Source organism: Microtus pennsylvanicus, chromosome 20 (genome assembly GCF_037038515.1).
Source record: "Microtus pennsylvanicus isolate mMicPen1 chromosome 20, mMicPen1.hap1, whole genome shotgun sequence".
Lineage (NCBI taxonomy): Eukaryota > Metazoa > Chordata > Mammalia > Rodentia > Cricetidae > Microtus > Microtus pennsylvanicus.
This window is the reverse complement of record NC_134598.1, coordinates 34,977,578-34,994,789: the sequence shown is the minus strand read 5'-3', so window position 1 is coordinate 34,994,789 and position 17,212 is coordinate 34,977,578. Positions and strand designations below refer to the sequence as shown.

General features: G+C 41.8%; 3 protein-coding genes across 8 annotated transcripts in view; 1 reads left to right on the top strand and 2 right to left on the bottom strand.

The window, feature by feature from the left end:
• Window positions 1-11,896, bottom strand: part of Parpbp (PARP1 binding protein) — a 40,909-nt gene extending 29,013 nt beyond the window's left edge. For 3 of the 4 annotated variants that reach the window (XM_075954412.1, XM_075954414.1, XM_075954415.1), the window contains exons 1-4: window positions 11,817-11,875; window positions 9,098-9,242; window positions 8,009-8,146; window positions 3,624-3,854 (exon numbers count right to left, since the gene is read on the bottom strand). In XM_075954412.1, coding sequence (XP_075810527.1) covers window positions 3,624-3,854; window positions 8,009-8,143 — 366 coding nt within the window. In that variant the 5' untranslated portion in view covers window positions 8,144-8,146; window positions 9,098-9,242; window positions 11,817-11,875. Of the gene's footprint in view, window positions 1-3,623; window positions 3,855-8,008; window positions 8,147-9,097; window positions 9,243-11,816 lie in introns of all 4 variants that reach the window. The other variant, XM_075954413.1, reaches the window with a different exon arrangement.
• Window positions 671-1,604, bottom strand: Ccdc201 (coiled-coil domain containing 201). The gene has a single exon (XM_075954861.1). The coding sequence runs from the start codon at window positions 1,277-1,279 to the stop codon at window positions 671-673; it is 609 nt and encodes a 202-aa protein (XP_075810976.1). The 5' UTR covers window positions 1,280-1,604.
• A 72-nt stretch (window positions 11,897-11,968) lies between the features above and the next one.
• Nup37 (nucleoporin 37) overlaps window positions 11,969-17,212 on the top strand; it is a 31,792-nt gene continuing 26,548 nt past the window's right edge. Inside the window, exons 1-2 of one of the 3 annotated variants that reach the window (XM_075954458.1) lie at window positions 11,969-12,034; window positions 13,213-13,418. In XM_075954458.1, the coding sequence (XP_075810573.1) occupies window positions 13,263-13,418 (156 nt within the window). In that variant the 5' untranslated portion in view covers window positions 11,969-12,034; window positions 13,213-13,262. Of the gene's footprint in view, window positions 12,368-13,212; window positions 13,419-17,212 lie in introns of all 3 variants that reach the window. The other 2 variants (XM_075954460.1, XM_075954459.1) reach the window with 2 other exon arrangements.

The window sequence follows — 17,212 nt, the reverse complement described above, 5'->3', positions numbered from 1 at the left end:
TAAAAGAAGGAATTACTTGGAAGTATTTGCCTTTATGTCATTACATAGTAAGTTTTTGTGTCTTTATATTTTTATGCTTTATTTGACAAGTTAAAAGACTTCTATCACTTTTATAACCTGAGCAGTCGTTCACACAGGAGGAAGTTCATAAAGGTCCCAAATGCTGAGGCATCTTACACAGTGAGTTCCCACCACACACAGGACTGGAGCAGCGGAAATGCTGTTCTAGCCAGGTAACTGCAGCTGTCGGCCGGCATCACGCCCATTGGTGGTGGATTTCCTGGGTGTCCCAATGTCGGTAACCCTTCAAAACATGCCTCTAACCTGATACGAGCTGGGGGTAAAACTTTCTGCCCTACCTGAAGTTTAAAAATAAACCTCTCCTGCCCCTGGAACGTCCTAGACCATGTATGCCCTTGGCATCTAGTGGACGTTGTTCTTCCAACAAAGTATTCAGTGTCTCCCAGTCACGGTGTTTTCTGCGTCTACTCTAGCATCTCAGAGAAGAGCCGGCACCCCTGCCCCCACCCCTGAAGAGGGGCTGAGGGAAAGAGGAGAGGAAGGATGGGGCCGGCAGGTTAGGGTGCTTAACGGTTTTACAATAAAAGAACAAGTGTTTTGGGTAAAGTGAGTGGTACAATCATTTATAAGAGTAATGCCAGCTTCGTATTTAGTGGACATGTGTCCAGAATGACAAAAGTCCGTGCCCTGTGTGGAGATCGGAGCTGGACCCTGGCGGGTCTTCTGCACTGAACTGAAGCCCCTGGCTCACAGGTCTCTTATTCTCGGTTTCGACGGTGAGGTGGTGCTGCGAGGCCTCCTCGAGGTTCTGAAGCAGGCGAAATTCCCACTGCCTCACCCGCTCCATGGCGGCTGCCAGCTTCCTCGGGTCTCGTCTCCCGCTGCGGGTTTTGTGGAAAACCTTGGGAAATGTCGAGCTCTCAGACATGGCTGCAAGAGACTGTTGCTTCTGCCGAGGACGCTGGGTTGAGGAGGCTGACACAGAAGCTTCTTCCGCGGGAGCAGAGAGATCCTGGCAGGGCCTTAACCACCCACAGGGCCGCTTGGAAGCCCTGGAAATCGGCTTCCGTTTCCGAGAGGCGGCTGCGGCGGCGTTGACTTCTGCCACGTGGATGCGGGTGCCCTGGGAAAGGCATGAAGACATCAGGAGTCCGCCTTCCGCACTCTGTTCACAAAGGTTCAGTGCGCCCGCCGGTCTCTGGCCACAGCTAAGGGTAGCTTCCTCAGGAGTCCTGTGTTGTCTTAAGCGTGGCCTCATCAGGATAAAAGAGCTCTTGGACCCGGAGTTCAACGTTAGTGCCTTCCAAGCAGCCTCGACAGTTGGAGCGTGCGCAAGCTTGTGCTGGCCCTTGCTGACGTCACTCACAAGATGCTGCCAGCAAACGTCTTCTTTGTTAGACACCCTGCCCACCCACAGATAGCAACTGTTGATCTTGCCCAGAGGATCCACAGATCTCTGGGCCTAAGTTCTTCTGAGAGCTACACTTCAGCTGGTCAGAGCCTCTGATATGGCGGTCCACATACTTTAACTTCATGAAAAACCCAATCTGTCCCAGCTCTCTCTCCTTGATATTCCAGCTAGAATCCAAAGCTTTCTGTGCTCCCGGATGGAGAGGAAATAAACTAGGGAGTAAAGGTTCAAGTTACCACCTTCCCAGAACTATCTCATCTTTATCTTAATTCCCAATAATCTCTGCATTACTTAAGCTCCAACAAATAAGAAACAAAGTAACCTTATGAAGACTATGAAGATTCAAGAGCATGAAAATCAGGACCATTTGGAGTATTCTGATATGTAACTTTAAAGACACAATACAAATTAATTAGGGTTACATTTAACACACTTTGGTTAAAAAAGTCAACCCAAAGTATGTTTTGCTGTATAGTTTTGTTGTTAGGGGAAAGTTCCTTAGAGAAAACCTAAATATCAGAGACTGAGCTTTAGAATTCCAGAGTTTTCTTCATGAGCTACCTCTTGGCAGCTTTGGCTAATTTTTGGTGTCCTCCAGAGACACATTAACATTTGCAGACAATCTCCCATATAGCTAGCCTGCAAAGAAGCGTTACAGGTCTCTGCACAACGTGGACCTAAGGGAGAGAAACCAAGGAGGAGAAAGCAAGGGGGGGGGGGGAGATAACGTGACCAAGGTATCAGACATGCCACCGTTGTCATTTCTATAGCTCAGTGTTTAATATCACTAGCTCTATACGTTACCTATGGAGAGCTAATCAAAAATCAGCCTTATAAGCAGGAAAATCTACAAAGTCATCTTCCAAGGTGTTGCATGTAGACACCAAAGAAGATGTGCGCTTGAAGAAGCTGTAACAGGGCAGAAGTTAGTAGAATGCACGAATTGAGAAAAGGCCACAAGCTGCCCAATGTCCACTCTTGCTTAAAGCATGGTAGCTGTCACCTTGGCACCTTCTTCTCTGAATAAAGACCACAGCCCTTCAACCAAGCTGTAAGCATTGAGACTGAATAACAGAGCTGTTTTCCTTAAAAGAAGAGCATGGCCATCCTCCAGCCCTGCCGCCTCCTACAAGGAACACGGCGGCGGTTGGAACCTCAACAGCTACCTCTGGCCATTTATAGGGCAGCGAAATGAACTACTTTCTTTAAGTACATTTTATAGTACAGATTTCTATTACAATGAACTTAAATACTATTCCCAATTATCATATGAGATACAGTGAATAGTTCCTAAGTCCAGCTATAATTACTCTGCCATTATCAACCTTTACTTCTTGATTTGCACACAGAAAATATTAAAGTACTTTCAACACTCAAAAAATAAAACCTGCACATAGACAAACAGATTCTAAAACTGTTAATCAATTCTAATACAAACGAATCTAAGGGACACTATAGCTTCTAAACTTATACTCGATTAAAAATAAATATGCTCACACAATGAAGCCTATTACCTCATAGACATTATATCATTCTATTATCTAAGTGATATATACATGTCTGTCTAAAAAAAGATATTAAAACAATCACTTTATACAATACACACCAAATAAATAAATGTACATTCAACAAGGAAGAAAAAAGTTGTAGACAGGCAATTTTTGATCTAATTCGATAGAAACCTGACATTTGGAACTTAATTTCTTTGTCAAATTTTTATACATTAAGAAGATTTTTCTTATATTAAATAACAATATCACAAGACCAACAAAACTTATCAAAAATATTTCTTTCAAGTAAAAACTAGCCTTCAGGTATCTTTCCATTTTTAATAGGATTTAAAAAGCTAAAAAAAATAAATCAACTTATTCTATCTTTTGCTTCTACCCAGTACATTACTACTGAAAACAAAGACTACAGCCTCTGCCTATTTTTTTTTTTTTTTTGGTTTTTCGAGACAGGGTTTCTCTGTGGCTTTGGAGCCTGTCCTGGAACTAGCTCTGTAGACCAAGCTGGCCTTGAACTCACAGAGATCTGCCTGCCTCTGCCTCCCGAGTGCTGGGATTAAAGGCGTGCGCCACCACCGCCCGGCCCACCATATTTTTTAAACTAGTAACTCTATACTGTAAAATAAATGTAATAGAGCCGAACTTTAATTTGATTAGAGTAGAATTATTTTTAAAATACTTACAGAGGATATCATGGTATTCTCACAACTGGAGGCCAAGTTGCTACATTTCTTATAGACATCAATCAGATCTAGCATATTACTATTCTTCAAGAAATCATCGTATGTTTTCTTAATGTCTTCATAGTGGTCAACCGCTTTCATGCTCTCAGTGGGCAAGCTCAGTTTTTCATGTAAGAAGTATTTCCAAGTCAGTAAGACGTCACTGAGAGAGACTGTAAATTCTCCACTGTGCTGAAGGAGATGCAAAAAGAAAAAGAAAGGAAGGAAGGAAGGAAGAAAATGATAAATTTGAGTGCTTAATACTTAGACGTATTTATCTAGTGGCTTATAACTGATAAGAGAAATACAAATAGCATGTGTTTATAGTAAGCATAAAGTTTTGAGAAGTTGATAAAATATATACAGCAGGCAAGTCTGCAAATAAAAAAATATGGTGAATGGGGTCGGGCATGGTGAAGCACACCTTTAGTCCCGACACTTGGAAGGCAGAGACAGCAGAAGCTCTGGGTTCGAAGTTAGCCTAGTCTACAGAGCAAGTTGCAGAGGAGCACAGAAGAAATCCTGTCTTGAAAGACAAAACAAAAAATAAAATAAAAATTTTTTAAGTGCATAATCCATGGTTCGACCTTCAAACTCCACTGCATCTTTTACCCACAGTAAAAGGATGGGTGCACAAGCAACTGCGCTGAGCTAAAGTGTTTCAATCTCTTGTCTATACCCCAGTGCCATGAGGAATCCCACACAATAACATATATTCCAAGTGCTGGCTTTAAAACTCAACCACAGTGTTCAGGTCACCCTTGTTATGATCTATGTTTTGTTATTACAGAGAAAGAAAGGGATCAGCGCAAAACTCAGGGTCTGGAAAGATTTTGGTTTTTTTTCCCTGGTCCTAAACACACTAAATTATAATAACTAAGTACTAAAAATAAAGTTATGCTTCTATGAGCACTCAGATGCAAATTTATTCTTTTACTTTTTGGCTTCTGTTTCATATATATGAAAGAAATCAAAAGATAGTGATCTGACTACCCTGACATGCAGTTGACAAGAGACCCAACAGCACTGCCTACAGGTGCAGGTCAATAGTCACCTCGTATACCGCTTTCCTTGAAGTGTCTCCTTGGGCAGCCATGTGATACATTTTCAGTGGACAAGCAAAAGGCTTGCTCTATATTCAATGCATTATAATCTCCACATAATATGCAAGATATTAACAATGGTGCCTCCCCAAAACACCAGCCTTGACTCATTAAAAAGTTCTGACTTCTCATTTTCAGTTCAGCACGAATAACAATTATGTTTGGGTATCCATATGTGGGTCTGTGAAATGTAACATGTGTGGGCTTCCACAGTGAAGTTTCTTCCAGCTTCTGCTCACACTAAGACTTACTCTAGTTCCTTTCGAAGGTGGATAGTAACGACATAGTTAGCAACTGTTGTCTGGGACTAAATCTTACTTAATCAAGAATAATTCAGAGCAATCAATATATTCAAAACATACATTCTTATATATACTTGAATTATTAAAAATCTATATCTTTATCTTTTATTATTTATTTATCTTTTATTATTTATTTGAGATCCAGATTTAAAACATGATTAAAATGTCTTTTAAAACTTAATTGTTTATTTACTCATACTGAGACAATAAATTAGCCCTATTGTCTTAGAATAGAGGCCTGCCATATCACAAATATTGAAGTCAACTGTAATATATGAAACTAACTACTCAATGGCCCCTACCCTACCATTAACTCTCAAGGTTTACCACAACCCAAACATAAGTCAGATAACTTCCTAGCACCATATCAAAAATGAGATATTTTAATACTTCCTACTCCCTTAAAGATTATAATCGTAAATACTCTTTAAGTAATATAAAACAAATTCAGTGAGTTTCAACACTAAATTTTTTCTCAGAAATTTCTAAAATTATTACTAGTATGACAATCCTTTATACTTAGAAAAAAATAAGTTTTCCTCACTAAAGTAAACATACAACTTATTCTCATTCTGTTGACTAGAGATACTTGAAGTAAAATTATGCAAGCTCATGATCTTGTCTATTTCTAGATTAAAAGTGTTCATACCGGGACTGTAAAAAAAAAAACTGTTTTAAAGCCAAATAAAAATGCATTCCTGACATTAGTTTTTCATTAGGTGCCAATCAAGACAGAATATTCTATGATTCAAACAATGTTTTGCTTGCTATGAAAACAGCCAGCTGAATAATGTACGAAGCAAGTTCAAACTGTCCAGTTCTTTAGTTCTCTTATGGACATGGGTCATATTTCACAAGAATGAAATGAGAAGTGTTAGAATTACACCTCTTTTTGAGAATGTCATATATAAATACTACATGTACATTATGCCTGCCCTAACTCCTCCAGTGCACCCCCAAATTCATGATCTCATCTTTATTATTGTTTTGTGTACATAAGAGCTGGCTAGTTGACTGTCAACTTGACACACAAACTACAGTTATCTGAGGGAACCTCAACAGAGAAAATGTCTCCCTAAGATCCAGTTGACAGGCATATCCTTACTTAGTGACTGATGGGAGAGGGCCCAGCCAATTGTGGGTAATTCCACACCTGGGCTTCTGGTTTTAGGTTCCATAAGAACGCAGGCTGAGCAAGCCAGGGGAAGCAAGTCACTAAGCAGCACCCTCCATGGCCTCTGCATCAGCTCCTGCTTCCAGGATCCTGCCCTGACTTCCTTCAATAATCAGTAACAATATAGAAATATAAGCCAAATAAACCCTTTCTTCCCCAACTTGCTTTTTGACCATGGTGTTTCATTGTAGCAATAGAAACCCAAAGATAACACACACATGTAAACACAGCCTAATAAATCCATTTAGTATTGTTTGAGTGTGCATGTGTTCAGGGAGAGCCACTTGGTATAGAACAAGCTATGCAGAAGCTCGCCTCTGAAGAAAATTGATGGTCCCTCTCTCAAAAGTCTTTGACTGCCTGATGCTCTTAATCTAGGGAAGAGGTTTTCGGATTTCATCTCATCCACCTTGGCATGTCAGTGTTGAAATTATCTATATACTGGTTGAAATAGGGAAAACTTGCAACTCTCCATGCAAAGGCAAGACTGTTAGAATTTGTTTTTTTTTTCTTTTTTTTTTCTTTTTTCTTTTTTATTTATTTATTTATTAAGGATTTCTGCCTCCTCCCCGCAACCGCCTCCCATTTCCCTCCCCCTCCCCCAATCAAGTCACCCTCCCTCATCTGCTCTAAGAGCAATAAGGGTTCCCTGACCTGTGGGAAGCCCAAGGACCGCCCACCTCTATCCAGGTCTCCTAAGGTGAGCATCCAGACTGCCTAGGCTCCCCCAAAGCCAGTACGTGCAGTAGGATCAAAAACCCACTGCGATTGTTCTTGAGTCAGGAGCAGAAGGAGACGGAGCACGAGCAAGGAACTCAGGACTGCGAGGGGTGCACCCACTCACTGAGACAATGGGGATGTTCTATCGGGAACTCACCAAGGCCAGCTGGCCTGGGTCTGAAAAAACATGGGACAAATCCGGACTAGCTGAACATAGAGGACAATGAGGAATACTGAGAACTCAAGACTGTTAGAATTTGAAGAGGAAATGTTTCCCATAGATTTATGCACTGAACACCTGGCTTCCAATATGGGACACTACTTTGGAAGATGCTAGAAACTTTAGGAGACGGGGCCAAGATGGAGGAAGCAAGTCACTGGGGGCACAATTTGAAGGCTAGACTCCATCCAAGGTCCCTTTCTCTCTGCCTCCTGCCCATCACAAGTTGAGGAGCAGCTGTCACAGGGTCTCACTGTCAGGATGCCATTCCAGACCATGTACCGTGAAGTAACAGGCCAAGGACAAGAGACTGAATTAGGACCTGAAAAACCATGAGCCATGGTAAGTTCATGTCTCCGTCTCCTTCCTCAGCTGTTTGTCACAGTGGCAGGAAAATAAGGTAACTTACACACTATCCGTTGGTGTAAGACTATAAGCATCCTATTTTTATTTCAGCCATAAACTGATTAAGAATACATAACTCACACAACAGTGCTAAGACTAGACATAAAATATATTGAATAAAATTATATATGCTCCTCTAGAGTTTCTTTTAGGAAAAAAAGGAACAATATTAAATAGGAATATATATATATGCATAAGAGTTGCAAATGTAATCTTTATGACTTTTTCATTAAATATCAAATGTACACATTCCATGTTCAAATTATACACATGAAATAATTTAATAAATCATTTTTCTGGAACAGCCTATTACAGGAGGGCAAATACTGCAAAGAAAGTGATGTGCTTAAGCTCAAGCTTATTAAAACAGGCAGCGAGTAAAATTCAGGTTTTAAAAGTTGAACTAAATATAGTCTGCTAACCTGCTTGTTGTTCTCGGCCATGGAAAGCTGCAGCGCCAGGAGCATGGAGTCTGGACCACATAAAGTCGTTCTTTCAGAAGAACAGAGAGCACGCCAATTCCTCCTAAACTCTTTAATCATGTCCAAGACAGACATGCTCTTAAAGGAGAACAGAATACAATGTTAAAGTGACTTGTTGTAATTGGAAATTAACATTTAACATGTGGAAGAAAGCATGGTTAGAAAAAAAAATAAGTAGTGAACAAGGGGTCATTTCAGATTTACCAAGATTGCTTTTAATTAAATTTAGGAAAACAGAATACAATTCCTGCCCAATCATATTTTCCTCTAGCTTCCTTAAGCCAAATCTTTTGAAATAACAAAATTCCAACCTCCAATTTTGAATTCACAAAAAAACAGACATGCAAATTCTGCAAATTTATAATTATAGACATAGGCACCAATAATTACATCTGTATTTTAAGATAGTTGTTCTGAGAAAAATGGCACTATAAGGGGAGAACTGGAGGGGGGGGGGCTCATTCCTGCAGTGTCCCCAGAGTGGCTCACTTTTCTGCCCGTCAGAATCTGGAACAGCTATGACCTGATGTGACTGGAAGACGACGAGATCAGGAGAATTCTAAGGAACACACCTTAAGAGGTTTGTGCAAGAGTTTAAACAGTCGAGTTTTGATTAAGAGTGTTTGACTGCGCTGAGCTGTTTTTCTACTCTCTGTTTGTGATGAACACCTGATTTCCTTCTGGGTCTGGCGTTTTTGGTGCACGTTGGACAGGCTTACCTGAGTCCAGTAAAGTCTGGCAGAGTTTCTAATAACTTTCCGTGTAGACGACACGGATGACTTTGTGACTCTATGGAAAGGACATTCAGAAGCCCATGTCTGGTCTCCCTGGACTTCATTCCCGCGCCTTTCCCCATCACCGACGCTATCTTATCTTTGCTATCACATACACAGCTACACCCACATGCTGACGCTCCCGGTCCTCCTAGCAAACCACCAGTCTTGGGGAGCCCTCACTGCTTGCTGTCCTGGGCCTGCTGTACCAAACCCAGCTAACTGCAAAGGACACGCGAGAGAGCTGACAACCTACCCCAACTCCACAGACACGAAAGAGGACACCATATTCTAGGGAGACCCCAGTCAACACGGAAGGTGAACCTCAGCCACATGAGTCATCTCTGTCCAGGCAAGCAGAGGAATCGCCCGATCCAGCCCAAACTGCCGGCCCACAGAATCTGAAGCAAATGCTTGGTTATTTTACAGTGACCATGGTATTGGTGTTTTGTTACACAGCAAATGGATAATCAATATTTTCTCTAACACGTGAAGCTACCCAACGCCAATCCTTTTCAAATGTTTGACATTGATTACTTTGCTCAATTTTCAGGTGTCCTAATGATGTCAGTCTACAATTATCTGCATTTGACACAGGAAGAAACTGATGTCCAACGACACAATGCTAGCATATAGCCGAAACGCATAAATCCAAGATTTGTAATCCTAAAACCTGGCATTTAAATCCCTGTATTTCATAACTTCTCCTGGATGCACACAAACCACATTCAAAATAATCTGGCGCGGTGTGAACATTTTAGATACCAAACCAGCAAAGTCCCTCTTCTGCTTTCATTCTTCTTGATGGAACTTACCCTTTCTTAAATGCCGTGTGTGTGCGCGTGCGTGCGTGCGTGTGATATAACTTACATGTGAGCACATGTGTACGGAGGCCCAAGAGTGACACTGGGAGCTTCTCCCCTACTGCTGTCCACCTCATCCATTACGGAACCATCTCTTGCTGAACCAGGAGCTCGCCACATTAGCTAGCCTGGCTAGCCACCTTGCTCCAGGGATCTCTCGTCTCTGCCTGCACACTGGACTGTACTCCAGTACTTCTTTCCGTCCTCAGGATTTAAAGGCTGGTCCCCATACTGTCCAGCAGGGGCTTCACCTACTGAGCCACCCCCCCCCATTATTCATGCCTCAATGGGTATCTACGTCATCACGTGACCTGGCTGTGACTAGTGCAGCAATACAGATGTGGGTAGCTCAGACCTGCCCGACTTGTGAAACAATAATTATAATCTGCGATGCAATTTAAACAGACAGCAGATGACCATAACCAGTAATCTTCATTGCTGGGAGCTTCCCTCCTCTTAAAAATAACACACGTATCTCTTAAAAAACAGAAAATGAAGACGTGATAAAAACATGAGCTATCATCAGTGATATGATTAGTTTGCCTGAAGTAAATTTTTGGTAGAAGACTACCTGTTGGTATTACTTTAAGGTTTAGCTTTCTATCAAAATCACCCAGAACTAGATCGAATCCCTGACTCTATCGTCTACTAAGTTATGAGATCTTAGCAACTTATACCACTTCTCTATGCCCCAACCTCCTTGCAGCGAAAACACAAAAAGTTCCTACCTCCCATAGTTTTGGGAGAAGTAAAAGACACAACTACATTTAATACTTTTATAGCAATGCCAAGCACATTAGTTATGATCGTGCATCATGGGTTTTTAAGTTGTTTTGAGTTAAAATTGAAAGAGCCTTACAACCAGTGTCAGAAAGCCAAAAGTCTCATCTAGGAGGCTACAACTTTTTGGAAGGAGGGAAACACTAAATATGTGAGACATTCAGGCCATACAATCTGTTTCACAACCATACGTTGACCTTGTCATAGCAAGGCAGCCAGGAATAATACATAGACAAATAAACACAGATGGACCCCACTAAAATTTCTTTTATTTTTGGACACCAAAACCTGTTTCATATAATCTTCAGATGTCATCAAATTTTCTCCTTCAATTTTTTTCGCCGACCATTTAAACATGTAAAAGCAATGTTTAGCTCTGGAACTGGCTATTCAAAAATAGGCCCTGCAGCTGCAGCTGGCCTGCCAAGCTCTACTGTCTCCCCAGCTCTCCCCCCCGGCTGCCTAAGCCTACATTCGTTCTGGACCTAGCTGCCCGGGTAGAGGTATTATCACATGGGAAGCAGGGTGCTGCCTCACCCTCTGCTCTTATCTCCTAGCCATTGTGAAGAATCAAGGAGACACTGACTATGGAAAAGGAATGTAAAGGGGCCGAGACACTGACTATGGAAAATGAATGTAAAGGGGCCCTATACAGAGGAGTGAGCAAAGAGGGGCGAGGGGAGGATGAAGGAGATAGGTGGCAGAAGTAATAAACTCTCGTTTCAAAATCTGGATTCAGGGTGAACTAAAGCAGAAATTCTGAGACTGGGAATTGTCCCCGGAAGCTAAAATGAGAGCGCCTCACGGCCCGGCATCCCTGCTACCACATCCATGCATTAGCTGAACACCGCGATGAGCATACATTTCTTCACATCCACAGAGACGGGAATTTCTACTTAAAAAGAATTCCGAGGCATCAGTGAAGCAAAACAATATACAACTTTCTTATTGCCAGCACTTAGAAAATATTGCATAAAAGGGATGACAGCTGGCACTGTTCCTCTCCTAGTCAGGTCCTGAAAGGTCCCTCTGAAGGATGCAACAGCTGACACACACTCTGGACGTGGGCATCTGCACAGGGCGAGTGACCAGACTGCCAGCAGATCTGGACGGCCTTCATGCTGCCCAGCTACAGACAAGTCAAGCCCTCGCGACCTCCCGGGTCCTTCCGCACAGGACCCTGCGGAGTCAGAGCGCAGCCACTGCCCAGACGCCGCCGCTGCCTGGCGACGAGGCAATCCCGCGGTCACCCGAATCGCCTTCGCGAAGCAGCAGCCTGAATGACCACGCGCAATGAGACCGAAGGGCAAAGAAAAGGCGAGGTTCACCTACTTCGGGAAGCCCAGATGGGTAAGAGCCAAAGGAGGAGCAGCGCAGCCTGGACACCAAACGGGGCGGACCTTTGAATGGCCTCGGCGTGCCTTTCAAATCTCGCGGCCGGACTCAGGAACCAATCGTCGAGCTCGCCCTCCGACCCGGAAGCCGAACCGGCGAGCGCTGGACCCGCCCAGAGCCAGGAAGCTGTGCCCAGGTCGCCCTCCCAGGCTTTGGTACGTAGGTAGAGAGCATGGCGTGGTCGGGGGCCGCCAGCCCGTGACGCTCCCCCAGGGACCCTGCCCTGCTCCCCGGAGCTCTACCCTGTGTACCGCGGGGTGGGCGTGGGTTGTCTCCTGAGAGGCGTCTGGGGGGAACACCCGTGGGGGGCTGGATCTCCTAGGCGGGCCCTGAGAATGTCGACCCCAGGCTTTAGAGACCTGGAGGTGTGTGAGGGGTCACCTTCCAGTCCGGCCCGCGAATCTCTTGCACGTCCTATTTCCTCTCTGCTCTATGGACGTCTGTGGTCACCCTAACACGTGTCCAGACTGGAATGCTCATTTATTAAGGTTATTATTGATTTATAAGCTCCCTGAGGGGAGGACTCATCTGCATCTTCGTAGATACTCGAAAGATATTTAATGTGTTTGTTCTGAGCCTAGAATGACACCTCGTCTTAATCAACAGCAAATTAAAGTTATTCTCTTGTGGGGATGCTATTCAGTGCCCGCTACCTGTCCCATTACAGATACGTTGAGCCTTGTGGCTAGCGTTATAGCATGGATATCTCACGTTACCTCCGATCCTGTGTTTCATATCTGCTCATTTTATTGCGTGGGTTAACGTTGATTCGTAACATTCCTAGACCATAATATCCTTCTAGGCTCTTCGACTCCTTGTCTCTTTAGGCAGGGGTAGGCGTTTCCAGTTCATCCCACATTGGATGGGAATTTGGCTAGACTGTCAAATTGGAATATTAAAAGCTATATAATTAAAACAAATATTGTAGCATAGTCTTAAAAGAAAGGCAGATGTGTGTATCTGTGTTTTCTCTAGCGTGTGGGCCCAATACATACTAAGTCTTTTCAGTTCTTTCCCCGTTCCTCCACTTGGCAAGATCTTAGGCAAAATGGGGACGATTGGTAGTTGCAGCTTTTGAGGTACTCTTAAGTGTGATGATGTCAGTAAAATGCAAAGCATGCCAACTACAAATAGTGCTGTATTTCTGCTACATGATAGTTAGTTTTATGAATCTATTTTTATTAAAATTATTCAACCTTCAGGTGCTGAACATGTGTGTTTGTTAATATAAGCAGAATTCTCTTTTAAGCTGCCCCAGGTATTGCAATGTCCAGCCTTATTTGATTCCTCCCTTGGAAAACTAACACTGTTTCATTTTGTTTCTGGCCCACAGTTCCGCGACAGTCAGTCGAAGGCTGATTGGTCCTCACAACTTCATCCAAGATGAAACAGGATGCGACAAGAAATGCCGCCTACACCGTGGACTGTGAAGACTATGTCCATGTGGTAGAATTTAATCCCTTTGAGAGTGGGGACTCGGGAAACCTAATTGCGTATGGTGGCAGTAATTACGTGGTCATTGGCCTGTGCACGTTTCAGGTTAGTCTACAGACTGCAAGGAGCGATGGTGAAGATGTTTTATCAATAACAGAATACACAAACCAAGGCGAAACTTTAGAATTGTGTTGCGCTTGAAAAAAAAAATGACTTGACGATCCACAGAGAAAGGCTCTCCCAGTCGCAGTGATTGAGACTTGTGTACACATTACGTAGATGGTAAAATAAAAAGTATGAAGCGCTTCTTAACCCAGTGATTACTAGTGGAATATTCTTATATATTATATGTTCATAAAGGGTATGATGTAACTGAACACACACACATGTATTTATGTGTATTAAAACGTCCAATTAAATGCAGTCCAGTTCAGTTCACTTTCCCTGCATTATAATGTGTTATAGGAAACAGGGTTACATTGAAATTCTAAAGAAAATTTCTTTGAAAGAAATTTTTACAAAATAGCTTTTGTAATATTCGTCTTTCCTATGGATTTGATTTCACACTTTCTATATCTGCAGCGTACAAGTAGAATAGCAAAGTGTGTGATTGCGTCTACAGCAAGCCGTTCGTAGCTCTGAACTCTGCAGCCACATTGCCTAGACATTGACTTATTAAACCTTCATTAGATAATGAACCTCTCTTCTCTAGATGTGAGGAATATGATGTCCAGGACGGTTTGTGAGGGGTAGGAAGTGAGTACATGTAAGTTTCCCATAGGACATTTGACACATTGTAACCCGTATGTGAGTTTTAGTTGTGGTCGAGAGGGACAGTAATGACAGCCGTGCTCTCATATTTAATCATCAAAGGAAAATTGCTCCTAAGAGACCCCATACCGTGTTTTCTCACAGGAAACCGAGGTTACATATAGGAAACACTCAGCAAGGCGGATTCAACCTTCTGGAATTTCTGCAATTCTTTATTTAACAAAGTAATGTTTACAGAACTATATTTTTATGACCCTTGACCTAAGTTCAACTGGACTGTCAGAATCACAAGTCATGTGATAATGTAGCATTATCTTAAGGAAGATTTATTAAAAACTTTCTCTAATGTGGGCCACTGATCTACAGAAAAGCAGATAAAAATTCATATGGTGGGATTGTGTTTCCCCTAATTACTGTCAGTGCTTCCTGAATTAATAGATGCAGACACAGAATTGTGTTTCTAAATACTGATAAATGTATTTTCTTCTAGTTTAAATTCAGTTAGGAAATGCTGGAAGAAAGAGAGAAAGGAAAAAATATTAGGAGAAAAAAAGAAAATAGGTAACGAGGAGAAAGGAAAACGAGAAGGGAGATGCACGAAGTATTTGTATGGTTCAGAAGGCTTGTCTTTATTGATCCTCGGACCTGTGAGAGCTACAAAGTAGGTCTTCCAAGTTATCTAAGGAAAAAGCAATGGGGCTTTCTGTTCTCCTACCCGTAATGAACACATTAGAGATAGAGCTAAGAACCACTGGCCTTTTCATTCCAGAAGAGAATAGTCTCCATTCTGTCTCAAAGATGTTTAGGGGATTACATAACTAAGAAATGAGAACAAGATTCAGATCTCTTTCTAAACCGTGTTCTTTCCTTCCATCAAACCCATTCTGTTTCTATTGAAATTAAATCAACAGTTCAAATATTCTGAAGGATTTATTTTCATTAGTCTGCCCTTGGAGACTGAACAGAAATTACAGTTCTCGTGTATCTGTTCAGATGCTATTCAACATTCCCATTCTCTCACCCTAGAGCCTTTAAGTGTGGTATCACCCAATTTCATATCTTGTAAGAAAATTTATATAAATGGAACCAATTTCCCCAGGCCTGTCAGAAACAATAAGATTGTCAGGAAAGGCTAAGTCCAGAAAGTTTGGAGTTTCCGCAGAATCTCATGCCGTCCTCAGAAGGATCCAGAAATGCGGGTCGAAATGGTAGACTTGTTGATTGTTAGACATTTGTCCAAATGCGTGAGTACTAAGGGCCAGGAAATTCAGAAATAAAAATTTGTAAAGACCTTATCCCCAAAGAGATCTTAAATCAGTGCTCTTGTAAAAGCCTCGTTTGTAAATGACCAAATGAGGATAAAGTTTCGCAGCTCGTTCACTCTTGAGTAATAAAGATGTCTCTAGTGGGGCTTGAATGAGAGCGTTGATCTAGGCGAGTACATTGTTTTTGTGGAGAAAATGAAACAAAGATACCTTAATCCTTTGGATAACCAACTTCATTTAACAAGTATTTATTGAGTTCCACTTGTATGCCAAACTCTTGTGTTCAGATCCAAACATTGTTTAACAGATTGGACCAAGTCAAACAAGCAAAAATTTAATAAAGAAGACTATAAGTCTTAAGACAATAGACTTAGAACTGGGAAGGGAGAATTAGGACTTAGAAATTTTAGCCACCTGAATATTAACCCAAGTCAACACAATGGGGAGCCAAGCAGAGCGAATTCAATACTATATCCAGTTAGGATATAACATGAGCCACAAATATAAGTTTTAATGTTGTGGTAATAACATAAGAGTAGGGCCATGAGATAGTTCAGTGGGGAAGGCACTTCTTGCCAAGCCTTGTGACCTAAGTTCAATCCCTGCAATCCATGTGGTGGGAAAAAGAACCAACTCCTAAACGTTGTCCTCTGGCTCCAGCTAGTACGCATCTACACATTCCCAGACAATAAAAATAAAAGGTTGGATTAACTCTCAACATTCTACTAAGGTAACTAAAATACTTCATATGTAATCAATATAATAACATAAGTCAATAAAAAATAATATAATTTTAGTTGATATGTTAATAGAGATCTTTGTATATATTTTATACCTTATAAAGTAAGTATACATGCTGGCTGCATTTCAAGTGTTTTAGCTTCTATGTGGCTACTAGCTACCTTATCAGACAGCACAGTTCTCTATAAATTGATAATATTTTATATAATAATCTTTATTTCTCAGCATTGTACTCTGATAGTGTATTTGAAAACAAGTGTCAGAGCCTTATTAGAATTGTTTAAAACTCATGGAAGTGGTATTGGACTGGCAGAGTTTGACATATCACCTCTGTTTGTTTGCAGCTGTTGCTTCAAGACTGGCGCTCAATTATGCTCTGAATGTGTTCACCTATTAGAAATGGCTACAGCAAGGGTTGCCATCACTAAACTAAGCTTATTCTCTACACTCCCAGAGACAGGACTAGGGCATTAAGTAGAATTTACATGGAGACAGTCGGCTTAATGCTAAGAGCTCTAATAGCCCTATCTACTGCTGAATCTGCTTCTCCCAAAGCAGCCCTTTCTTTCTCATTGTAAATGTTCAGAGAGCTATTCTTTTTTTAATATCTTTTTCAGATGTTTCAATAAAAATGAAAGCACTAAATAAGAGTTGCATTAGATAAACCAGCCTTAATTTACTGAAATTCTGTGCGTGGCTCTAAATGGGTGTGGTAGAAAGCCTACCACTTTCAGATCCTTTAATAGACCTTCTACCAACTGGGCTGTTCCTCAGCCTCACATTGCTGGAGCCTTGTGTAACCATTTCTATTACAGCAAGTTTTCCAACGGCTCTAATTTCCTGCCAATACAATACTGCCTACACCCCGGACTGAACCAGAAGTTCATTCGTCTCTGTCTATACCACACACACTGTGCCTTTCATCAGCTGCTCAGTAAGAGACAGTCCTGCCGGGGCAGGGCAAGGCTTGCTGGTGATACATAAAGCTCAGTCTGTGTAGCCCCGTGATTTCACCATCCCTCTGGCCGCTCAGTAATTCCATATCTAATTTGAGTGACAAATACAGGACCTGCTTTTCATCACTCTCGTTACAGTAGCAAAATAATGTGTGTTTTTATATAA